This window comes from Dipodomys merriami, unplaced genomic scaffold, assembly GCF_024711535.1.
Source record: "Dipodomys merriami isolate MVZ:Mamm:240054 unplaced genomic scaffold, mDipMer1.0.p SCAF_11, whole genome shotgun sequence".
Classification (NCBI taxonomy): Eukaryota; Metazoa; Chordata; class Mammalia; order Rodentia; family Heteromyidae; genus Dipodomys; species Dipodomys merriami.
In genome coordinates, this window is record NW_027202382.1 from 26,985,769 (window position 1) to 27,005,726 (window position 19,958).

The 19,958-nt window shown below is 43.6% G+C and overlaps 1 protein-coding gene across 5 annotated transcripts in view; it reads left to right on the forward strand.

The window, feature by feature from the left end:
• Positions 1–19,958, forward strand: part of Palm2akap2 (PALM2 and AKAP2 fusion) — a 428,099-nt gene that overhangs the window by 399,782 nt on the left and 8,359 nt on the right. For 2 of the 5 annotated variants that reach the window (XM_070011387.1, XM_070011410.1), the window contains 3 exons: positions 3,451–5,866; positions 15,115–15,293; positions 17,580–17,618. In XM_070011387.1, coding sequence (XP_069867488.1) covers positions 3,451–5,866; positions 15,115–15,293; positions 17,580–17,618 — 2,634 coding nt within the window. The remainder of the gene's footprint in view (positions 1–3,450; positions 5,867–15,114; positions 15,294–17,579; positions 17,619–19,958) is intronic. The other 3 variants (XM_070011397.1, XM_070011420.1, XM_070011404.1) reach the window with 2 other exon arrangements.

Here is a 19,958-nt window from a genome sequence, read left to right on the forward strand (position 1 = left end):
ACTGCTTTCTTGATTGTGCCTTGTAGTGTCCAGATTTAAAGGAAGCCATCTCATGTTTCACTGGACCCCCGAACTTACGATTTATTCTATTTTTATTTTATGCTAGTACTAAGGGCTTGAACTCAAGGCCTAGACACTGGTACTCTGCCCCTTGAGTCATAACTCTGCTTTCAGCATTTTTAGTGGTTGATCAAAGATCAGAATCTCATGAGCTTTCCTGCCCAGGCTGGCTTTGAGCCTCCATTTTCTGATCTCAGTCTCCAAATAGGCATGAGCCACTGGCCCCCAGTGCAAACTTTTGATTTTTAATCAGCAACTGACATGTTCAAAAATCTTGGTCTGGCAGACCCCAAAAGATGTAGTGCTGATGATCATTTCTGACTCAAAGGCAGTGGTTTTTGATTTGGCAAAAATGTACTGTCAAATGCTCTTCCAGATTCTCTTAAGATTGCATCCAAACAGATGTTTCAAGTTCAAAAAGTATGCTTTGAAAAGAGGATATAGTTTTTTAGTCCAAAACAGAAAGATCTGGCAATGAATCTGCTTGTCTGCTATGGAATACTTGAACTGTGACACTTGAACTGAGAAACAGACAGGGGTGATATATGGTAGCAGAAAGGATTCTCCACAGATTCGTGGGAGACCTACGCAAGCTGTCTCTGTGATTAGCAGCAAGACACAAATAGATAGAGGCAAAGAAATAATCGTATAAATATGTTAGAAACAATCGCATGAAAGTAAAAAACATTTGAATACTTATCTTGGGGTTCATTTCACCTAACATCAACATATCTGACCTTTTCTGCTTGACTCAGACATATACTAGCTATTACAAATAAGGGAAACCATGGGGCCTACGTTTCGTTGGGCCTGGCTTACTTCACTTAGTATAATTTTGTCCAAGTCTTTCCATTTCCTAACAAATGGGGCAATGTCATTCTTTCTGATGGAGGCATAGAATTCCATTGTGTATATATACCACATTTTCTTGATCCATTCATCTACTGAGGGGCATCTGGGTTGGTTCCATATCTTAGCTATGGTAAATAATGCTGCAATAAATATAGTCGTGCTGGTAGCTTTAGTGTGGTCTTGTTTGTGATCATTCAGGTAAATGCCCAAAAATGGGATTGCTGGGTCATAGGGGAGCTCTATGTGGAGTCTTTTGAGGAACCTCCATACTACTTTCCAAAGTGGTTGAACAGTTTACACTCCCACCAACAATGCAGTAAGGTTCCCCTCTGTCCACATCCCCTCCAGCATCATTTATAAGCGTATTTCTTTGTTGCTTTGTGTGTCCCTCCCCCACGATATAACCTCTGCTTTCACTGTATTTGAGGTTGATATAATTTGTGGAGGGGAAGGGAAAAAAACAAATCTTTTAAATAGGGATACAGGTGGACTCATTGCAACAATGAGATGTGCAAATCGTTATCTTTAAAAACGAACTTTACAATTTTGCCAGGGGAGGGGGAGGAGGAGAATATGGGGGGGGGCAGGATATGCGAAGGGATAGGAAGGGGAAACAAAGGAGGAAGCAACACTGCTTGATAAGAAATGTACTCATTATCTTGCCCATGTAATTGTAACTCCTGTACAGTATTTTCATGATAAAAAATTAAAAAAAAAAAACTAAAAAAAAAATAGAGGCAAGTTCTAAAACAACTCTAGGGTAGATTTGTGCTTGTGGGAAGCATAGGAAGCCCAGCCTGGTTTGTGGTCTGGGGTTTATTGTTGATGCAGATTTTATCGTGGCTCTGCATAATAAGCTTCCAGCATAAAGGGATTAGTGAATAAATGAAATATGGAATTATTTGCCTTCTAGCTTCCTTTAATATTACATTGCCCCTTTTTTCCCTCCAGCTGTTCCAAAATGTTCCAGTAGAATGGTGTGTGTGTGTGTGTGTGTGTGTGTGTGTGTGTGTGTGTGTGTGTATGTGTGTTTTGTGTGTGTGTGTGTGAACACAGGGTCTAGATGGGCACTGTCCCTTCTTCTCCCTTTTGCTCAAGGCTGATGATTTACCACTTGAGCAATAGCTCCACTGAGGGCTTTTTGTTGGTTTAGTTGGAGATGAAAGTGTCTCAGATTTGTTGGTCTTGCTAAACTGAGGTCCTCAGATATAGCTAGGATTACAAATGTGATCCATAGACATCTAGCTAGAAAAGAGATTTTTAACCACATTTCACTCCCAGCATTTTCCTGCTATCTTCCAGATTCTCTTTCTCTTCCCAACGTTCAAAGGGCTAGTGGACAAGTTCAGCTATTCTCACAAGCATTAGCAATAATTGACTAGTGGGGTGAAGCTGGACATGGGGTCGCCTCAGGCAACCAGGCTCTCACCTTGAATCTCACTGTGTGTCTCTTTCTGTTGGTCTGTACATTCCAGTAGTAAAGCAAGCAAAACAAAACAATAAAGCCATACATAAAAAACAAGCAAATAGTTGAATAAATTATGAGGTGTAGGTAACATTCTTACTTAATCACAAATGGGAATATCACATAGAGAACATTTTTTTTTAAACATAGAAGGAAGGAACTGTTGGCCACTATCTTTTCAAAGCAACTTGTAACTAAGGAGTATTGTTTTGATGCAGTCCTGGAGGACCGAAGTGCACAGTCAGTAGCTTTGGTTATAGTGTTTATAGTGCACATGGTCAATTACAGCCATGGTAATGGGGTACTGTAGCTTTTAGAGGTGGCTGAAAGGGTGTACTGTTTTTCAGCATGTTATTGTGGAAAGATTTTTTTCCAAAAGTTCCTTGCATCACATCTGGCAGAGAATCTAATTTTTTCTTTTAGAAGAATCATTCATATAAAAGGACCTCTTTTTATAGTTGGGGGACACATAAATAGTCTTAGAAAGTCTGTGGTAGTTTGCTGTGAAGTATTTTGCACATTACGTATATTCTATTCTGGAAGACAAAAAAAATTAAAAAGAACTAGTGTCCATTGACCATTCATACACACAATGGAATCTGTAAACTTGGGAGAGAGTTAGGCACATGTTCCCATACAAAATGAGTATTTACAGAATTATTGGAAGGGGTTATCAAGCCAGGCACTGGTGGCTCGTACCTGTTATTCTGGCTCCTTAGGAGGCTGAGACCTAGGATTGAGATTCAAAGCCAATTTGGGTAGACAAATCCATCAGACCCACATCCAGTTATCCAGCAAAAAGCCAGAAGAAGAGGTGTGACTCAGGTGGTAGACTACTAGCAAAAAATTAAATGAGACTACAGAGCCCTGAGTTCAAGCCCCAGTACTGGTGCATGCGCACGCACACACACACACCCCAGAAAAGGAATTATTATTTTAAAAATACTGTTATCATTCAAAGGACCATTATTGTTTCCAGACTTTCTTCCTATTGGTTGTGAGCAAATTTCTCAGCTTTCACATCCATGAGCGAGGTACCATGTAACCTGGCTTTTGTTTTGTCTTTATTTCAGAAGCCACCCCAGCTTTCCCAGGATGATCTCCTACTAAGGAACGCGAGAGACAACTGCACTGCCAATCTCCTGGCACCCGCCACCAGCGCTCTTCCCCCAGATCACAAAAACATGGAAATTGAGGTGTCTGTTACAGAATGTAAAAGCGTTTCTGGAGTCACTTCTACCCTCCACTCCACAGACCGCTCCTCTCCTTTCTATTCACCCTCGCACAATGGCCTCCTCCCCGACCACCACGAGTCCCTGGAGAATGATGTGGCCAGGGAGATCCAATATCTAGACGAAGTGCTGGAGGCCAACTGCTGTGACTCTGCTGTGGATGGAACCTACAACGGAACCTCTTCCCCAGAGCCCGGTGCAGCGATCCTGGTGGGCAGCCTAGGCCCACCTGCCCACGAAGCCACCCAACCAGAACCTGCAGAGAGAGCAGCTGGCAGGCCAGCTCCTCCTCACATTGAACTCAGTAGAAGCCCCTCGGACACCATGGCAGAGGCAGAACGAGCAAACGGTCACACCCCGGACCTACCCCTAGGAGACAGCCTGCAGGCCCCTGCGAGCCCCAGCTCTTCCACCAGCTCCCGCTGTTCTTCCCGCGATGGGGAACTCACACTTACCACGCTCAAGAAGGAGGCCAAGTTTGAGCTGCGTGCTTTCCACGAGGACAAGAAACCCTCGAAGCTCTTCGAGGAAGACGAACATGTGAAGGAGCAATACTGCGTCCGCAAAGTCAGGCCCTCTGAAGAGATGCTGGAGCTGGAGAAGGAGCGCAGAGAGCTCATCCGGAGTCAAGCGGTCAAGAAGAATCCTGGCATTGCAGCTAAATGGTGGAATCCTCCCCAGGAAAAAACCCTCGAGGAACAGCTGGACGAGGAACATCTGGAGTCGCACAAGAAGTACAAGGAGCGCAAGGAGAGAAGGGCACAGCAGGAGCAGCAGCAGCTGCAGCAGCAGCAGCAGCAGCAGCAGCAGCAGCAGCAGCAGCAGCCACAGCTCTGTGCAGCCCCTGCTTCCTCTCTTGACCGTTCGGGTGGGACTGAACACACCAAGGAGGCCATTGTCACAGAGCAGATAGATTTCTCTGCAGCGCGCAAGCAGTTCCAGCAGATGGATAATTCCAGGCAAACAGTGGCCAAGGGCCAGAGCGCACCCAGGCTGTTCTCCATCAAGCCTTTCTACAGGCCTTTGGGCTCCATCCACTCAGACAAACCACCAACCATCCTTCGGCCAGCTTCTATGGGGGGATCTCCAGAAGACAACGGCCCATCGGTGGCAAAGGGGCAGAAAGTGCCGTGTGTGCTTTCTGAGAGCCAGACAACAGGAGGAGGCCCAGGCAGCACAGCCCCTCAGGGAAAGGAAGGACCTTACAGCGAGCCCTCCAAGCGGGGTCCCTTAGCCAAACTGTGGGCAGAGGACGGAGAGTTCACCAGCGCCCGGGCGGTCCTCACCGTGGTCAAGGATGATGAACATGGCATTCTGGATCAGTTTTCAAGATCAGTCAATGTCTCTTTGACCCAAGAAGAGCTCGACTCAGGTTTGGATGAGTTATCGGTTAGATCGCAGGACACCACGGTGCTGGAGAGCCTGTCCAATGACTTCAGCATGGACAACATCAGCGACAGCGGGGCCTCCAATGAGACTCCCAACGCCCTCCAGGAAAACTCACTGGCTGACTTCTCTCTGCCTCACACTCCGCAGACAGACAACCCCTCAGAAGGCCGAGAAGGGGTCTCCAAGTCCTTCAGCGACCATGGTTTCTATTCTCCTTCCTCCACCCTGGCAGACTCTCCATCCGTTGATGACCCCTTAGAATATCAGGCTGGGCTCCTAGTACAAAATGCCATTCAACAAGCCATAGCTGAGCAAGCAGACAAGGCTGGGTCCCAAACCAGCAAAGAGGAGGCCGTATCCCAGGGACCTGAAGCAACTCTAGAGGAAGCTGAGGCCAGGGCTTCTGGATCCCAAAAGCCTCGAGGCATGTTTGCCCCACCTCAGGTGTCCTCTCCTGTGCAAGAGAAAAGGGATGTCAAACCAAAGATCTTGCCTGCCGAGGACAGGGCTCTCAGGGAGAGGGGGCCCGGCCAGTCACCTGGGGCCGTGCAGCCCAGTGGCCCAGTCAACATGGAGGAGACCAGACCTCCAGAAGGAGGCTATTTCAGCAAGTACTCAGAGGCAGCTGAGCTGAGAAGCACAGCTTCCCTCCTGGCTACTCAAGAATCTGATGTGATGGTTGGGCCCTTCAAGTTGAGGTCAAGGAAACAGCGGACTTTGTCCATGATTGAAGAAGAGATCCGAGCAGCCCAGGAAAGGGAAGAGGAGCTAAAGCGGCAGAGACAGGTCTTGCAGAGCACACCGAGCCCCAGGGCCAAGAACGCCCCATCGCTGCCCTCCAGAGCCTCATGCTATAAAACCGCCCCAGGTAAGCGAAGCCTGCGTCCTGAATACAGAGGCTTTAGAAATGTGCTTCCAGCCGATGGTTGGGGTTGTGTGTGTAGTCTTTACTCCTGGCAGGAGGATTTCAGCAACAAGAGGGTCAGGGTATCCTAGAAGGATGGGGAGCCCGCATTGTGTTTAGTTTTTCTCTACAGATGCAAGAATGTCGTTCTTTGAATGTTGATCTACCTTATCTTGGTTAATTGAAACCTGTTCTCTTTCCCATTTTTTTCTTTCTGTTTGTATTTGGGTGGAAGCAGTGCCAATCTCATTGCCAAGGTGAATAGTCATATTGATATGCACACACCTTATTCCATATCTCTCGGGCCTTTAAAGACAGTAATCATGACTCCACAGAAGTCACAACATGCATAGATAGAAAGTGAATGCAAAAGGAGCGATTTTCTTTCTATCCATGTCTGGAAACTTGTATTGTTTGTTCAGGTAACCTCCAAATTCATGATCAAGGAGGAAGTGGGCATATTATTCTCAGTAGCCAAATGGAACAATTCATGGCCAAGATCAAAATGGCTGGCTCCAACTTTGGTTTTGTGAATGAGATAAATTGCTAATTCCCTCCTGCACTTGCTTTACATTTCCTGCCAGAAGGAGTGACTCAGCTGGTTTATTGAGTGACTCGGCTGGATGATGTGTTATGAGACAAAAAAATACAGTTCCTGACTCCTGGGGAGAAATCATGCTGGTCATAGGCTGGAATCCTAAAACCTTAAGGCAAATAAAATCCACTGAAAGACAGAAAATCTATTGAGGAAGGAGAGATACACTAATTCTTCTCATGAATACATTTTCTAGCCATAAGCCCTGTTCCCTAGGTTCTTCTGGGCCAGCACTCTGTCATCACATTAAGTTTTGGCTGTGAAACTTAGGTGCTATCCAAGTAAGTAAAGAAGACGTTCATATCCTCTCATGGCAGGTTTGACTGCCAAGGAAGTTATGGAAAAGCTCAATTTTTTTTTTTCAGAGCTCTTTTGGATTTTGGAATTTTGCTTAAAGGAATGTATATCTGTAGTATTATTCTCTTTTAAGGTATTTGACACTAGTCTAGAAGGATTCGTGTTGCCCTAGGTCACTCAAAGCAGGAAATGTAGCTTCTGGTTTCAAACCCAGGCTCCTATTTCTCACAGCCTCTCTTGTGATTCTGTTGAGCCTGTTCCACATGGGGACAGCTCCCCATGTTCCACATGGGGACAGCCAACAGTGACTGAACTCATTCGCCCAGCCTCATCCTCACACCTGTGTTTTCTGAGTTCTTTCTGACCCTCTTTCTTAGAGCCATGGTAAATGTCAGAATTTTCTGTTTGTAACATTCTGAGTGAGTGAGCTTCACTCACAGAGACTCTGACATAGTGCTATTCCAGAGACCTAAATTCTTTTTAGGTCTGAAGTCCTATTGCCCCCCACCCCCCCCTCCACCCCATGACAAATAAGCTGGTAGGTCCAAAGATGTAGGCAGATAAAGGAATCACCACAATGCTAATCCAGCCTGGCTGTGAGTTCTTTCAGGAAGTTCATTTCCTAGGAAGAAGTTCAGCCATTCACTCCAGAAACAGTCTCCTTCATTCTCAGAACTCTCTAGAAGAAGTGGATACACAAGCAAGGAGCTGACATCTTAATTTGTGTCTGAGTAGGGATGCATGTTTGCTTCATTAACTGAATATGAACATGTTTGGCATCGTGAGGTCAATCAATTAAATTAGTTAACTGGTAGTCCTTGACTGTTATGATTGCTTTCTTTCATTCTCTTTCTTTCTGAACCCACAAATATGTTCCAAAATATATTTGCTACTAGGAGGAAAATTGGTAGGAAAAGCCTACATTGAAGTGTATTTGGCAAAAGGTAAACATTTATAATGAAAATAGGACTCCTCAAATTAATTTATCAGACATTACCCTGAAGGGTTTAGGAAGAGCAGATACTGTGGTTTGACCCAGCAGCCTCATTCCTGAGAAGATATAGATTCTAGGCTTTCTTGTATCAATGCTACCATCTTGGCTTTTGAGTCAGTAGGACTTTGGAAAAGGCAGATAGATCATGTCCCATTTGTTTGATTCCCTTCTGTATGAACAGAATTTATTGTTACAGCTACTTGTGCCAGCTCTTTGGATAGGTCCAAGAGATCTGGGTTGGCTCCTGGTAGTTTTCATATCCTGCTGGGGACAATCATGAGTTCATTGTTGCTTACTCACATATTACTTACTCTGGGCTCCAAGTTAGTGAAACATATTCCAAGGAATCAGACTTGGCCATCTACAAAGATAAAACATAGTCTTGAACTGACAAAGAGGAAATAAATCAAAGGACTTAATTCTTTTAAGATCCCCAGTAAGAACTAAGAACCAATTAAATGCTCAGGATCAGGATGTACCCTGTGATAGCTGGGCCAGGGCAGAATCTTACTATATCCCTTACTAGAAGTCATTACTTGCTGTGGTTTTCCCAAGGAGATTGGAATTTCAGATCTGCATCATCTTTATGACTAAGCCTGTACTTGGAGAAGTGAGTGGAAGACTGAGAAGCAGAAAGGCAGAGAAGAAAGTCAGACAGTAAGAGCCTTAAAGAATCCATTTGTGGTTCATGTCATGATTTTATTTCTCATGACCTTGAAGGAAAACATAAAGGTTTCCCCAAACTGGTACACAGCTAACATCGCATGTTACCAGTTGCTCTTTTATTTCTCATTAGCAAATAAGTTTGAGTTACTCCTCTGCATTTATTGTAAAGTAAATTTCTGACTTGGCTGCTTGCCAGCTGCGCGAGTAGCTTACTTCTCACCTCCTAATACATCTCAATTCCCTCACTAGAAAATTGGAATAAAATAGTACTTACGTCACAAAAAGGGTAAGACAGTCTGGTGCATAAAAAAGTTCCCAATTATTGTTATTACAGTTGCTCAAAGGTTTTAAGAAAAAGCCAAGAGCACTTTAGCAAAACTACTTTAAGAATTGCACTTAAGGGGCTGTGAACTTGAATAAGGAACTGAACACACAGTAGACTATTGCCTCTGTTCCCTCTTGAGAACTTCTTCAGAATTAAAGTCTCTCTTAAACAACTGAGTTCAGGTATTTATTTTCAGTAGTCAGCTATATAATTTTTCCCCCCTTAACATCCCTTCCCATCTCTCCCCCCCACCCAGCTATATAATTTTTATTTTGTCATTATTTTTTATTGGTTGTGGGGCTTGAACTCTGGGCCTGGGCACTGTCCCTCAGCTCTTCAGCTCAAGGCAGGTGTTCTACCACTTGAGCCACAGCGCCACTTCCGGTTTTCTGGTAGTTTATTCATAGGGCAGATCCAGTATCAGCAACTCATCAACCCCACCCCCACCCCTTTTCGACTTACCTTGGAGCAGTCACTTTGCCCCCAGATCTACTTGACCAGGCTAAGGACATTTCTCATTCCTGAGCAAGGTTTAGGATCTGAGGACTCTTATCATTTTATTCTCCCACCCTGGGGCCTTCAAAGGAGGGGATGAAAGAATAAGGCATCAGCTCATAGGCAGAGATGGAATTGTATGTATGAGCTATGTGTGCTCTGTGGCCATCAGCAAGCAGGGTGAGAAGAGGAAATATAAGTTCCATGCCTGACCTCCTTGCTTTCTTTGTGGGGATGTATGTGTGAGTCACTTTAGATATTTGCAAGCCCACTCCAGTGCTATGTGAAGAAAGAAAGCCCTTGAAAAGGAAGCCTGGGCCAAGGCATGTTGTCTTGTGGGTGGTTTTGTTCGGTTTGGTTTGGTTCTTAAGTAAGAGTGGGCGATGGCTTTTTCTCTTCTTTTGAGAAATGTAGAAACAAAGGATCTTTTGAGTTCAGATCTTTGGCTCCCTGTACATGGACCATCATAATCACAAATAATAAAGCTTGGCTAAAATTAATTTTACAAACTTGGCATCCATATGCTTTGATTTTTTTTTTTTTTAAAGTTCAGTCTGTTGCTATGGAAGGAGGGGAGGGTTGGAGCTGACAGCTGTGTTTCGCCTTATAATCCACCTTCTTCCCTCTGGGTTCCCTCGGGTGGGAGGAATTGTGGATTCTTCTCTTTGCCCTCTTGTCAGCAGAGCCTGCCACCGATGCCCAAGGGAAGTCCGTCTTGTTTGGAAACTCCTGAAGGGCAGCCAAGCATGCATGGCTTGCCTTCTCTGGATGAGAATGTGGTTGACTATTTCTGATAAATCAACAGGAAACACAGATTCATGCTTCCTAGTTTTCTTTTCCGCCCCTGCTGAGAGACAGCCTTGGCTACTCTGGAGTGAAATTCCATCCCTCTTCCTTGCTTTTTAATTGGCCTCACCGAGTACCGTTATTGAAGAGAACAACAGAGTTGATAGTATTTCTAAACTCTGTGGTTGTGTGCTGCTTGGAAAGGTAGAAAGACCTGTGGATCTGTGGCACTGATGAAGGTCGAGGCAAGGACCAATAATATTTAAGTTTTTTTTCATTATTTTCTTTTAAGTAGTTATGCAAAGGAGGTTCAATTAAACACATCAATTTATAAGTACAATGTATCTTGGTCAGTGTCATCCCTTCCATTCTTCCTCGTTCAACCTGGGTCAACAAAATTTTATATATTTATTTAATCACTGGTTTATTTTTTTGGTGCCAATCCTGAGGCTTGAACTCAGGGCCTGGGTACTGTCCCTTAGCTTTTTTACTTATGACTGGGGCTCTACTATTCGAGCAACAGATTCACTTGTACCATTTTGGTGGTTAATTTGACATGGATGTCAAGGACTTTCCTCCTTGGGCTGACTTTGAACCTCCAGTTTTTAGAGCTCCTGAGTAGCTAGGATTACAGATATGAACCACTGGTGCCCAGGCTTGTTTTATATTTTAAGGTTAGTTTGTGTTAGTGGAGAAAATAATTAGAAAATTAGTAAAATGAAAATAAAAATGCCCATCATGGATAAGAGAAGAAAATGAACTAGGGAGAACCACTACCTGTCTTATTTCTCCCTGTGCATGTGGTTGTATGCAAGGTAACATTGGGTTGGTTTCCTATCGCTGCTTTGAGAAATGTACTTTATTATCTTAGAGTGTCTGCGATGGACCAAACTGTGGTCCTGTCTATCACATGTTGAAGCTCTAACCGTCAGTGTACCAGTATTTGGAAGTAAGGCCTTTAGATGAGGGTATGAAGTTGGAACTCCATGATGGATCATGAGGAGAAGGAGGCTTGCTCCTTCTTTGCCCTCTACATAGTAAGAAGGCAACTGTTAATCCAGGAAGAGAGCGCTCATCAAAGCCCCACAATGTGGCACCTTGACATTAGACTTATAGCTCAACCACCCAGTCTATAATAATTTGTTATGGTGATCTGAGCAGACTAACACTGGGTGAAAGTCAAGGTATAGGTAAGCCTCTGTTCCTCTTCGAGGCTCTACAGAGTATCCATTCCCTTCCTTTATCTATTCTGGGCATGGCCTGCATTTCTTGGCTTTGTGGCCCCTTCCTCTGTCTTTAAGACAAGCATCAAATCTCAGTTCCTCTCTCTCCCCACTTGCTCTCTGCCCCTCCCATTCCTTCTCTTCCCACCCCCACCCCCCTTTCAACTTAGTATCTATCAAGGTTATTTGTATAATAGATACATTTGCATCTTTAGTTTGGTTACGGAGACATGATTTTTAGAAATATAATTTTCAATTTTCAAATCAACCCAGCCAAATGAAGCTGCTTTCAATGAAATCATTTAAAAATTTAAAGTCTAAAGTTAATCTAGATATTTGGACAAAGTCATGTTTAGGAAATAAACTCAAGAAATGTTTCCCATCCTCCACTCAAAAATTCCCATCTGATTTTAGTCTTGTTTCCTTGTGGAAATTGTAGGGCTGCCCTGAGCTTGGTATGGCAGTCTGTTCTTTTTCCCCAAGAACAGTGACTAGATAGAGTCCTTCGAGAAAACTGTCCTGGAATGTACAGACTGGTGAGAAACTAGATGGCCGGATGCTAGTCACTGAAAATGGAGTCTACTTCCAGGAGTTTCTCTGCTCTTGACACATTCACCAGGTGAATAAAACAGTCAGACAGCAAGATTTGATGGAACCAAGTGCTTGGGTAAAGACAACCTTCACTAGGAGTTTGGAGATTCTAACAGGTATATTTTCTAGGTCAAAGAATTTTTTTTTTTTTGGTGGGGGGTGGTCATGAGGCTTGAACTCAGGGCCTGGGCACGTGTTCCTGAACTCTTTGTTCAAGGCTATTGCTCTACCACTTTGAGCCACAGCACTACTTCTAGTTTATTGGAGATCAGAGTCTCACAGACTTTCCTGCCCAGGCTGTCTTTGAACGGTGATCCTTAGATTTCAGCCTCCTGAGTAGCTAGGGTTGCAGGCGTGAGCCACCAGTGCCTGGCTTCTGTAGCACCATTTTTAAGCTGATCTACAGGGCCCCCAACAGTGATGACATCTGCAGTGTGGTCTCCTGGAGGAGGAGTTCCAGAAGTTTCTCACCATCCTATGTGAGAGTCGCAAGAACGTTGGTTGCAAACACAGGATTCTGAGGAAGGGGTTGGGTGTAGAACAGTCCTTTCTCTGCTTTTTTTTTTTTTTTAATAGTCTATATGATTACCACAGTGGTACATAGAGTTCTAGTGCATGGGTTTGAGCCATACCATGGCTATGGGGAGATATTTGGAGATCATAGGGCCCAGCCAAGATAGCTACCTGCAATACTGACTCCAGACTGATGGGCAGAAGTTAGGGATGAGGCAGTGTGCCTCCTTTATCTGAGGCACTGCCCCACCCCCAAGCTATGACAAGGGTTTTATCACTAGAGCCCTCTCACAAGACCTCCCTGCGGCTACTTTCTCTGATGGCTGCTGTCCAGACCTGCAAAACCATCCTTGTGTCAAGTGACCTCTAGTGGCTCTCACTGGTAATGCTTGCCCTGAGGTAGATTTTATCAGAATAAAAAGAAACAAACATCTTAATGATGGCTGACCAATTAGTTCTTCTTTAGGTACCTTTTGCTCTCCTTACAGCTCTCAGAGGACATCCTACCATATAATTTGGCCATAATCAGCACTGCGTTTGGGTTGCCAGGCTGGGCTGGAGTTAGCTTCTGAGCCTCAATGTTCTAAGCCATTCCCAGGTGTCAGCCTGATCCACCCTACCGACATTCACAAGTTGTTGTAAGGGATAAACGACTTGAGACAGTGAAGGAAATACCGAGTTAATGTTAATGCTCATTATGACTACAAAGCCATTGAATCCGATGCTGCAGCCCTAGACCTAGACCATCTTATTTCATGTGCCTTGGGGCATTTGAACTCTTCCCTTCAGTTCTCCAGGGCCACAGATGTTTACTAAGTGGCCATTACGGGTGTATATTCAAATAAACTAATGGGGACTCGTGGACAGTTGCAATGGTTTGTGTCTTCAGGTGATTTTCACAGTCTGATTGAGAAGACAGATGCTCCCAGTGACCAGATAGATACAAGTCTATGTGTGAAATGGCTCTCACAGAACTGCAAAGAAACTGCTGCTAGATAGGTGCCCACTAGGGCATGTGTGAAAGGCTGAAGTTAGAGGCAGGGAATGTAGCCCGCAGTTTAGACGTTTAATGTTAGAAGAGTGCCTTTATAGGAGATGATCTGGACACGTACAAGATGAACTGGAAAATGATGCTAATTAACCTGGCAAGTTGGTGTCTGTTTCTATTTGTAGAAGAATCACAAAAATGATTTGCACAATACTCTCAGAGTGGTTCATGCTTACTTTGTAGTCATATTAATCTTTGAGATTGCATTGAAATAGTACCTACGTTTATTGAATGCTTTCTGTTCTAAATATTAATTTTTGTTTATTTAGTTTTGGTACCAGTCCTGGGACTTGAACTCAGGCCTGGATACTGTCCCTGAGCTGCTTTTTCTCAAGGCTAGCATCTACCACTTGAGCCACAATGCCACTTCCAGCTTTTTTTGAGTAGTTTATTGGAGATAAGAGTCCCACAGACTTTTCTGCCAGGGCTGGCTTTGAACCACAACCCTCAGATCTCCATCTCCCGAGTAGCTAGGATTATAGGTGTGAGCCACCTGCACTTGGCCCAAGTATTAACTTTTTCAGTGTTAGCTTAGTCTTTAAGAAGCTGTCTATAGAGCAAGTATCTGTTATCATGCCCATTTTACAAATGGGAAAACTGAGATCTAAACAGTACCTAACTGGCTCAGGATTATTTGGTTGCAAAGCAGTGGACTCAAACTCAAGCAGAGTTTCCCTCCCCTGTGCGACACTGTTTCTCAAAGCTTCTGCTCATGCCTGTTGCCATTTTCAGGGGATCATACTAAATGCACAGAGGTGAAATGACCTTAGGTCTAGAATTTCTTTTAAAAGTTTGAGTTTAAGGACCAAGGATGACAAAATCTTGATAAATGTTTATTCTGGGACTAGTTGATGTTTATCATGTTTGTGGGATCATTACAATATTCCCTAATTTCCATAAAACATAAAAGCCAGGTTTGATGAATTTGGAGACTTCAGTTTATTATTATTATTATTATTATCATCATCATCATCATCATCTTACTATTCGGCTGTCTGGTTGGGCTGATTCAAAGCACTGGGTTTCACTAAGTTATTCACGAAATTGTGATTGTGATATTGGAGGGTCCTCTTCTGCATGTTAAAAATACTTTCTGCTCTCCTGGGTGTCTGGGGACATGGGACAAGCAGACTTCACTCTCATTCGAAGGGTTTTTAGCAGTTCACAGTCTGTGCAGAAAGCCTGACAGATAAGCTGACAACTAGCCACTTTAGACATAGAGTCCAGAAACCAGGAAGCCGGAGTCTTATTCCTCCTGCCTCCAGCAACCTCTCAGCACAGCCTTTCCCTTGCTTACTGTAATATTTCCTCATCTGTAAGTCATGGTTCCCTAAGGCTCCAAGGCGCCGCCTCCTCTGACAATCTACTACTGTGACCTCCCACAGAACTCATGTCTTCATGCAAAGTTCCTTGTAGGCTTCTTTGTGCTAACTGATGTATTTGGCCTGGCCTCCTTGAAGTCTGTTTGGATGGATGGATGGATTTATAACTGTCTTTTAAATGCTTTTGTTCTTGATAATGAAATGGCCTGTCTTTAACAATTATTCTGATGCCACTGTCTGTCATAGTTGCTTTTCTTTTTTATTTGGTATTTGTGTGTGTGTGCCAGTTTTCTCTTTCTGAAAGTAGTCGTGAGCAGATAAGCTTAGAAAGGGTGTTCTCTTCATGTTTTGTTTCAGGGAAAATAGAGAAAGTCAAACCTCCTCCATCCCCTACCACTGAAGGTCCCAGCTTGCAGCCTGACTTAGCTTCCGAAGAGGCTGCCGGAACCCAGAGGCCTAAGAACCTGATGCAGACCCTCATGGAAGACTATGAGACACACAGATCTAAAAGGCGCGAGAGAATGGATGATAGTAGTGTAAGTTTTTCCTCCCTTCCTTTCACTTCTCAGAAGGCAACCGTTAGTGTGGTGAATGGTGTTCCAGTGTAGGCATGGATGTGTGTACAGTTGTCTGGCTTGCACGCATCACGGTTCCAAACCCAGTTTCCAGATGTGTGACTTAATATGCCTGGAGTGGGGTTTGGGGTTTTGCTTCCTATCTCAAAAATGTCAGTCGTCAAGAAGTGGGTCCTCCTGCTACTAAGTCCAGCTCAAGCTCACTGTAAGTCTGGTGCACCAGACAGTGGATGTGGAGGGTGACATGGCGGGCCCACACAGGGCAAAAAGGACGTAAGCACTCCAGAACCATCCCTACACTCCAGGGAATGGCTTGACCTACTCTGTAGAAAATTTCATGTCTCATACGCATTATGTCTATGAGACATGTTGTCATATAAAATGCTGCTCCTTCGAAATCTCTTCTGGACAATCCTTATAAATGTCACTCAGTGTTCTGCCCATTTGCAGCTGGCAGGAAAGAGCCATTTTAAATGACAGTTAAAAAAAAATCACCCAACTCACCCCACTACCCTCAAACCCTGAGAAGTTGGCACATGGTTTTCACATCTGCCTACGAAAGAAGCCACGTGCTCCATAGTTTCTTTGTCTGGAATGATACTGAATAGCTAGCTGTTGCTCAGGGCCCCCAAGAGCCTAGGGTCAGCCTTGGAGTGTGATGCCACCCCCTAGAGTCTCTTAGCATGTCTCAAGGCCATTATACTGACCCCACAATGACAGCCAGGTTTGATAAACTACCCTTTTTACCTAGGTCAGTCCTGCCTAGTTTTTGCCTTTTGTCCCAGCATAATTATGAATACCATCCCCTTTAAAGTGGCCCGGTTTTCTGGAGTTGAAGTCAGATGCTGAAAGTTGCTGTAAAAGTAAAAGAGTGGTAAAGAAAGGATGAGAGTGGACAGTCAGCAGCCTGGGCACCTCCCAGGCCTTCTCCTTATGTTAATCCTAAACTTCAGGGAGTAATAGCTTTGCTCCCTGGAGGCGAACGATTACTGGCTGCAGGGGGCGTTTCCAGTGGGCTTCACTAGGAGTCGCCGCAGCCCCTCCCTGGACCTACTGGGTTTGTTTTGCCCACTAGATCACTTTAGCCAGCTCTTCTTTGCAGCACTGGTTTAGTTATAGAATTTGCCTTTAGGTATTTTTGGTATGGCCATTTTGAAGTATATTATGATAACATATTGTTTCTTTTCTGCCCATGTTTCCAAACCATGCATCAGCAGCTATGCTGGAATGAGTGAGCAGAACCACTTCGCACTGCCCCACATTCTAAGTATTCTGCATATTTCCTGCTTTTTCTGTTGGGGTGCAGATGCTGGAAGGAAAAAAAAATACTGTACATAGAAAGGAATCTTCTGGGAGGCAGTACCCCTGCACCAGCCCTTGTGGTTTTGTTGAGAGAAGGGAGCAAGAAGCGGGGTTTCAGCCCCATTCATCCCATTCATTAGCCTGGGTCCTTTGTACAATGTGTGCACTGAACACTTAGACTTGGCCATGCTGTCATCACTGCAGTTCCTCTTAGCTGCAAATGTTATCTTAAATGGAAGTGCTTCTTCTCTGGGTCTGATATCATCTCTGATCAGTCAGCAACTCACGTGGAAGGATGTTTGCTAAGAGGCTTAGAGAAGACATGGCCAGCCCTAGGTCTGGAACAAGTATATACTGGAGGGTGCTGACAATGAACTATTTAGACTTTTTCACCCAAGGCACTGTGTTTAGGCACAGTGCTTCTCAAAGTTCTGGTCAGTAGGGCTAGGTGGTCTTCTAGATAGCACCATCTTAAGAGAATCTGCCTCCGGAAACCTTCCCTGCAAACAAACTCCTGTCTATGATTAAGGTCTTCTTTTCATAGTCCATAGGGCTATATGATTGCTTTAAGGTTCAGAGCAGCTTAAAAGGCCATTTGGCTATAGCCTCAAATCCCAAATGGCTGTCAAGGACGTTGCTAGTGGGCAGCTTGCTATACACAGATGGGAGGGAATCTTGTTAATTCAATGAAAGCCAACAGCTGAATTAACAAGGTCTAGCGTATCTGATATTTTTATTGATGAATAACAGGATATCTACTTGCTTCAAGAGATACCAACTTTTAAATACATGAATATCAGATGATGAAAGTCCTAGTAGGTGTGTTAACAGTCTCCGGAAGTTACTGTCTATCCATCCGCTCCTGGCTGGGTGCTGGTTCCCAGCTAGCGGGTCTTCTGTGAGTCTCTGCCGTGCACTAACCCTGGTCTTTTTCCTCTCTGCCAGTACACCTCTAAGTTACTGTCTTGCAAGGTGACTTCTGAGGTACTTTTTCAACTTGTTTGTCTTGGTCTCGATGCATGCTTGGCCCAGGTGCATGCTGTGTGGTTTGCCATTTCCTGTTATGTCCGATGCGAATGACAAGAAAACTGGCTTGTCTCCATATGTACTTCCTCCTGCCTTCCGGAATTGGGGGAATGCCTCAAAATACCACAGTCCACGCGACAAGTATGCACCATGCCATGCCCTGCTGCGCTGAGGTGGGGTTGAGAAGACCCTGCTGCCCATCCTTGGGTCTGGAAGATGTTTGAACTAGAGGGCACAACTGATGGGATGTTTGGAGTCTTTCCTTTTGTTTAGGCATTCATAGCAGACGTACTTTGGTCTGATTAGAATGGGCCGTTGATTCTGATCAGTCTTTTGTTATCTTGACACCAATCCAGAACATTCCATCTCAAAGGTTTAGGATGAGTTATTCCAATCGAAACCCATCTCAGGTCCTCCTGTCAATCTTGAAACCTGTATATGGTGTGTGTGTGTGTGAGAGAGAGAGAGAGAGAGAAAGAGAGAGGGACAGGGAGAGATTGAGAGAGAGAGAGAGATGTCTGTTGGTTTTTTAAAAATCTTAAACATTAGCCCTCCTCCATGGTCTCCTTTCACTTACAATTTCCTTTTTCACCCAGATTTTACAAATATGTGTGCTGCCAAAAAAGCACAGTATTTCTCACTTGTATTTTTTGTTTTTTCCCCCAAATTTTTCTCACTTTGAGAAACACTATTTTTCATGTTTATTTCTATATAATTTTCTTTTCTTTTTTGTCAGTCGTGGGGCTTGAACTCTGGGCCTGGGCGCTGTCCCTCAGCTCTTCAGCTCAAGGCTAGCACTCTACCACTTGAGCCACAGCACCACTTCCAGCTTTTTCTGTTTATGTGGTGCTGAGGAATCGAACCCAGGGCCTCATGCATGCAAGGCAAGCGCTCTACCACTGAGCCACCTTCCCAGCCCCAAGAATTTTCTTTTTATTATTGTTATTTTGTTTTTGTTTTTGGTCAGTAGTGGGGCTTGAACTCAGGGCCTGGGTGCGTCCCTGAGCTTTTTTCACTAAGGGCAGTGCTCTACCACTATGAGCCACAGCACCACTCCCTTCTTTTCTTTTTGAAAGAATACTTTTCAGTGTACAGATTTATAGAGATAATCACACATTTATTCACTCCACAATTTATTGAGGCCCTACTAGGTGTCAGATACATATGCCAGATTCACAAAATATCACAGTCATTAAAACAAAAGTTAATATTCTGATTGTGGAGCCAACATTCCAATAATAGAACACAATGAAGTGATGAATCCTGTCTTGCTGCCTTTGTTCTCTTCGTATTTGCTTAATATTTTTAAAAGAAGTTAATGTCACAAATACAATTCAAGCCCTCTTGTTAACATCCAGTTCCCACTTTTCTCTTTGTCATATGCTCTTCTTGGTGTGCATTTCCATGCATGTTTTTCTAATATGTGTGTGTATATACATTATATATATGTAGTGCATATATGTATGTAAAATAGCTTTCATTTTTGCATGTTGTCACATTTCCTATAGATGGTAATGATGTTATTTCTGTCTATATTATATTGAGATGCATTTGTGTTGTACTTACACCTCCAGTACCTTCGTTCTGAATGCTATATAATATTCCATTGAATGAATATATAACTTCACTCTCCTATTGATGGACACATAGATTAGGTTGTTCCTACTTTTTTGTCATTTTTATTGTTGATGATATTGTTTGTAATTACAGTGCTTCAGTGAAGTTTTACAATGTGTCTTGTGGTGCTAAAGATCAAACTCAGGGCCTTGCATGCTAGGCAAACACCTTATCTCTGAGCTACATCCCCAGCCTTCATAAATATCATTATACATGTTCCTTTATGCACTTATGGAATGGCTTCTCTACCTAGGATTGAGCTGGTATCTGTTCATTAAATAGTACAATTATTCTTCACATTGGCTGTATTTATCCCTTTTATATATAAATATAAAGATTATATTTACATATATCAGTATCTAACAGAATAGTTGTATTTGATTATAGATTTGACCTGTGAATTTCCAGTAATTGTTACTCATGTGGTATAAAATGAATGTTGAGAATTATCAATCCATTCACCTTCATCATTGTCTAATCATGGTTCTTCCCTGGGGGACAGCAGTTTGAGAATTAGGCCCTAATCTCAAACTCTATTGGAGTCTAAGTATAGTATGGAACAGGGAAAATCTGGTTAAGTATATTTAAGTAGTTACAACTGGGCTTAGTTCACTTTACTAGAAGTTTAGTATAGCTAAGAGAATAAAATATTAATATTCATGATTTAACATATTTGTCATT